Below are 5,847 nucleotides of genomic sequence, written 5' to 3' on the forward strand. Positions count from 1 at the left end.
TTTGAGCCTTCCTATATAATTGTGCTAGTTTATTTTCTTATATACATAATGTTTATTATATATGTTCCAAATATCAAAACAAGTAACATTTAAAATGTTATCAAATTTAGAAAATATGTTGGCATGTACTTGGGTCTTGTAGAGAACATTCACAGAAGAAGCGTACCAAGTTAATTAATTAGATGAAGATCAAACTGTGAACAGATGTTACTACGAATTCAAACATTTTCGGGAATGAGAATCAAATCTTTAATGTTTTAAATACTCTTTGATTATGTGTATCTTTAAGCGTAACTATATATATATATTGGCTTTTGTTGCTTTGACTACTAGGGTTGTTGGCATTAGCCTAATTCATTTTGGTTACGTAGATTGCAGCTTTAATCAAAATACTCACCAAGCACATAGCATGCTTCTAATTCTATATGTACAGGTTTATAATTTGGCCATTTTGGTCAAATGGAATCATTTCATTAGTTTGGATTTGTTTATATGGAGTCAAAAGATTCCGAACTTTAATCTAAGTAACATAATGAACTTACTAATTGCATAAAACCTGATACTCAAAATCTTCATCAGCATTATTGCTTTAGTTCATAGTGTTACAATTTCTTCAACGAGGGGAAAAGGCGAGGCGCGCTTGACCGAATTATCTCTTTAACCGATGCGGTCAATGCTTTCATGCGTCCATGGTGATTAATTTACCAGGTTCATTAATCCTCTCGTCAGAATAATTGGTTCTTTGAAATGATAGGGGACCAAAACGAAAAATATCAATGATTCATTTAACCACATATATAACATATATGGATCTTTTACTTTACGACTTTTTCTTGTTAAAATGCTCTAGAGTTCATGTTTTTCATCGTCTTCAGCACTCAAAATTCAAGATATATTGATTATTGAAACCTAACTGCCGTCTACACAGCGTCACTCACTATTATTATTATTATTATTATTTGAAGTAAGGATAACCCATGCTTACACATCTCCGTTAGCATATTAAATGCACGCAATATATGAACAGCATTTTTCTTTTTAATGTCGGTGGCATAAGTTCGAATATTAAGAAGGTAAAGAGTTTTAAAATTAATTTGGACTTTACCCATTTCTCTCTTCTTCTTTTTTTCAATGCATGTAGTATATGAACAGTTCCACAATAGATGTCTCTTTTACTCTTTTTCAACGCCTTCTATTGTTATGGCACGAAAGCTTCAAAATCTTAAGGAAAGTCACTGACTGGTAAAATTATGATGATCGCAACAAATTTAAATTTCCGTGAAGAAAATCGTCATTAAAAAAAAAAAAAAATCTATATATATAGAAGGGGTTTAATTTGATGTTGCAGAAGGGAGCGAGAGGACTCTCGATCGTTACTTGATTTTTATTGGTGATAGGAAAGGATATAGAATTCACCAGAACAAATTAATTCTTCTATTCAGTGTTAAATAAACATTTACGAACTAGTGCTTAAACAAGTTGAATTATCAGCCAATGACTGTCCTATGATTCCAAAATCTATATTTTACACTAATATGGTACTGAAACGTGTCATGAAGTGAATCAAAGCAACATGTAATGGAAGGCCAAAACACGATTAATTCTAATTTCTTATTGGAAGAAGAACATTAAAGCTTATAAGTCTTGTACCCTTTTTGATGACATAACCCCATATATACTACCAACCAACTCTTTATTTATTTGTCAACATAAACGGATATTATTGGGAAAGCAACAACACCACAACAAGCAATTAGCAGCTAATAATAATAATTAATTAATTAATAAAAATACCCAACTCAAACCGTCATGAAACAGATCAAATTGACAGTTATCCAATTCCTATTCCTTTTTTTTTTTTCTTTTCATTTTTTTTTAATTATAAAATTTTGTTACAACCTAATTTCAGCTTTCTTCAGCTTTTGTCACTTGTAATTTACAATTCAACCTTTTCCTTTTCCTTTGCAACTTGCAACTACTGGCACCACCCTTCCCCAGTCTCTTCTTTCCCCTTAAAACTCCTCAAAATTCCAAAAACTCCAAAAGGAAAAAAGAAAAGAAAAATTACAACAAGAAATAAGATTACAAAAAAGAAGAAAAAAGAAAAAAAGATGTTACGAAGCTCCAATCATTCTTTGTTTTTTGCTGCACTCTATAGACAAGAGCTCCATTTCTCTAAGCCTTTTGCCGTCGTTATTATTATTAATGTTGCACCCAATCTTATCGACACCAACAAGACCATTCCCAGGAATTTTGAAAATGTTGACCCCAAATAGCCTCATCATCTGGACCGGCTCGACCGGGTTCTCGACCGGTCCTGTTCTGGCTTTCCAATCAATGTAAAGCTGCCTATCCCCACCGGTCGATCTGTGAAAGCTAACAATGTCACCGGCTTTCAAATTCTTCTCCTTGACGAACCGGCTCCACCCTTTGGTCAAAACGTAGCTTTGACTGCTGTTCCAGTAGGAGTACCTAAACCTCCAAACTTTGCCGGTGACATCCTCAAAGTTCAAGAGCAGTCCCTTGGAAGTGCTTCCGCTCTGTAAAGGGAAGTGCTTCTCCGCGTGCTGCTTGGGTATCACGAGCCGGTTCAGCTTCCCCACGTCACTCGGGGTAACGGCCTTTTCAAAAAGCTGGTCACGCGCTTTAAGGACCCGGTCCGAACCGAAGGCAGTGGCAACACCATCACCTTCCCCGTGTTTGATTACACGCTTGCCGTTGGCATCGAGGCCGTAGTTTCTTTTGCTCTGCTCGAGCTCGTCGTTGTAAGTGTGCTTCCTCAGCATATCGACGATCTCGGACTTGGAGTGGGAGCTCAAGAACGCCATTTCGATATCACCCTCGTCGGAGGACGTTCCAGCACAAGACATTTGCTTGAAGTTTGTGACGGCATCGCGTCCGCGGAAACGCTGCGCAGCGATATCGTAGGCCCTGGCAGCTTCCTCTTCCTCGTTGAAGGTGCCGAGCCAGACCCTTTGGTGCTTCTCGTATATCTGGGCGCCCCACCTCCCATTCGGCTGTGGGACCACCCCTTTGTATTTGGAAGACGGGAGCTTCCTCGACTCGGCCTCCACGCCGGCTTCCGAGTCGAGAATCACGCTGGAGGCTCCGCTGCCGACTCGGCAAAGACTCTCCGGCGACTTGGTCGGCGGGATGCTCGCAGGGAAAGTTATTGGCGGGGATGTTGATGCTGAATCAGTTGTCGTGCTTTCGTCCATGCAACTTCCGTCCATTTCTTCTCTTTTCATGTGTGTTATGTGTGTCTACAAGAGGTTCTGGTACAAGAAAGAAAGAGAGAGATGCTGAATTGTGTATTATGTTTTGAATATTGCCATTGTGTGGACAAATATATATATAGTGGGAACAGCAGCTGAGTTAGCTAAAGTTAGGGCAAGTGTTTATATTATATTAATATTATTTTTTTTTTGCATATTTCCTTTTTGGGGATTTTATTTTTTCAAAAAAAAAAAAGGGAAAAAAGAAAATATATAATTGGAGACGGGGGTGTTGGGTGGGGCGTAGTGGGTCAACCCCGGGCGAGGAAACTAGGAAGGAAGATTCATTTGCTGAGTTTTCGATTTGGGAGGGGTCGTTGTTGTTGTATGTGTGTGTACATCTGTGTAGGTGTAAATGTATGTGTGTGTTGTGGGCTGTGTATGTGAAGTGGGGCCCTACAACAGCAAGTTGATGGGGTTCACATGACTGTGGACCGAGTTTTAGTTAAGTTCATCCCCCCTGCCCGCGCTTTCCACTCCAGCATGGCCTCTCTCTCTCTCTCTCTCTCTCTTTAATTTTTATAATTTTTATTTTACGGGGTGTACTCAACTTATAGATGAATACGATTAGTAAAATACTACTATACATATAAGAATATATATATATATATATATATATAGTAAGATACTATCTATATTCTTATGGGTTCATGTATGTGATCATATATCTTATCTATAAATGGATACTAGAAATTTGGATGGGATGTGGGCCAAAAAGGATTAATAAGGGGATGGATAGGCATTGGAGGAGAATAGATATTGATGACAAATTTCACAAAAGCCTCATCCAATAAGAAAAGTCTCCCATACAATCTTACATGGCTTGATTTGATTCGTCCACTTCTCCCCCCAACTTTGCTTTGTCTTATTTGGCAGGTTCCCTCTTAGTTCTACTTGGCATTTCCTTGCTATCTCCCAAATAACATTATTACTAATTATACCCAAAGAAAAAAAATAATAATAATAATAAAATAAACAAACAACAATTGTCTGTCCTCCGTCATCACTACTCTATTATTTCCAAAACAACATTGATATTCCGCGCCACCAAGTGGGCTTCTGATCTTTACTTTGATGGTTTTGTTTTACCACCACGCTTTCGTTCATGTACACTGTTTACTTACTAGATCCTAGACCGTTCGATTCGTTCGATCCGACGGTTGTTAAGCTCTTTCATCCTCATTCGATTTTTAGTTCAAATAAAATTTTATGTGAAGCAGAGCAGATGCGATGAACGTGGGAGCGATGCAAAACCGTACGGACAAGTCCTGAAGGTGGGACCCGCCAGCCAGCAAGTTGCGAAAACAGATCGCTCAAGACGGTGGGTCGGTCAGGCTTTTCGTGCATTTTGGCTTGAATTTTTCCCATTTTGTGGTTTTGCCTGCGGTTTTGACATAACAGGGATCCCACTTTTAAATTATATAAATTAAAATTAAAAGTTAACAAATTTGATTTTCAAAACAAAACCTGTTTGGAAAACGATGGTAGTTACATTTAATACAACTTATATAATTAAATTATTATATTAATTATTTTTATATGTTTTAGGTAAAACCATATAACTTAGTAAAATCTAAAACAAAAATTAATATGACTGACTATAAAAAGATAAAACAGTAGACATGTACGGTGTACATGTGTAGTGATACGGAAGGGCTGCCGTTTTGTTCTGTTATGGCCACGTCACGCCACTCCACTCCACTCAGCTCGCTCCTTACAAGTGGGAGCGTGCGGGCGAATGAAAATGAGCACGTACAGTGTTTTTTGGGCAGACCAAGAGAGAGAGAGAGAGAGAGAGTGATTGATGTAAACGTGTTGCGGATCGACTTGAATGGACCCTACCTAATCCCATGTTAATCTGTTTCTGCATCTGGGCCGTTGATCCACCTGATGTCTATCACAATAATCCGATCGATTGCCCTCCCATAACTCAAGGACAGATGAAACCCATCGGATGCGGGGACCACGTCGTGTCTGTAAAACCATGGGAGCGACCATTTTGATTATGACTGAGCTACTTTTGGAATATCGTATAGCGTATGGTGCATTGCATGGCTGCATGCCAAATCAGCGTGTCGACAAAATAGCAAATTTGTTTTTGTTAAGAATTAAAATAATAAAAATGGACTTCTCCAGAGAAAAAAAAAGAAGAAGATAATAATAGTAAAAATGAAAAAGAAGACGGGAAAATAATTGAGGTGTGTGGTGGTAATTGACTCAACTATCAAATTCTAAAACACTAGTAATTGGTCAACCCCCTTTTTTTTAAAAAAATTTTTTCTAGTTATTGTCTAACGAAAATTTAATCTATTTTTTTTTTATTCATATTAGCAGAGTTCAATTTTCAAACGGCAACGTATTTATCATAGCGTTTCGAAATAGAAAACGTTATAAGCACAGGATCACATTTTCTCTATATGTATATATATAATTAACTAATTGCCTGAAGCATTATTGATTTTTTATAGAAAGCAGACTAAGTTCGTCCTCCTTCACGAGACGTGCATGCATCTATCAATTAACTCATTTTAATTCAATAAACGAAAGCAATAAATAACGTGCTCAGTGTTAA

At 37.6% G+C, this 5,847-nt stretch overlaps 1 protein-coding gene across 1 annotated transcript; it reads right to left on the bottom strand.

Moving 5' to 3' along the window:
- Window positions 1-1,868: 1,868 nt before the first annotated feature.
- LOC18044020 (AP2/ERF and B3 domain-containing transcription repressor RAV2) lies at window positions 1,869-3,346 on the bottom strand. The gene has a single exon (XM_006437671.2). It carries the CDS (start codon window positions 3,246-3,248, stop codon window positions 2,115-2,117), a length of 1,134 nt encoding a protein of 377 aa, XP_006437734.1. The 5' UTR covers window positions 3,249-3,346; the 3' UTR covers window positions 1,869-2,114.
- Window positions 3,347-5,847: the final 2,501 nt, after the last annotated feature.

The sequence above is a fragment of the Citrus clementina genome, unplaced genomic scaffold (genome assembly GCF_000493195.1).
Source record: "Citrus clementina cultivar Clemenules unplaced genomic scaffold, Citrus_clementina_v1.0 scaffold_4, whole genome shotgun sequence".
Lineage (NCBI taxonomy): Eukaryota > Viridiplantae > Streptophyta > Magnoliopsida > Sapindales > Rutaceae > Citrus > Citrus x clementina.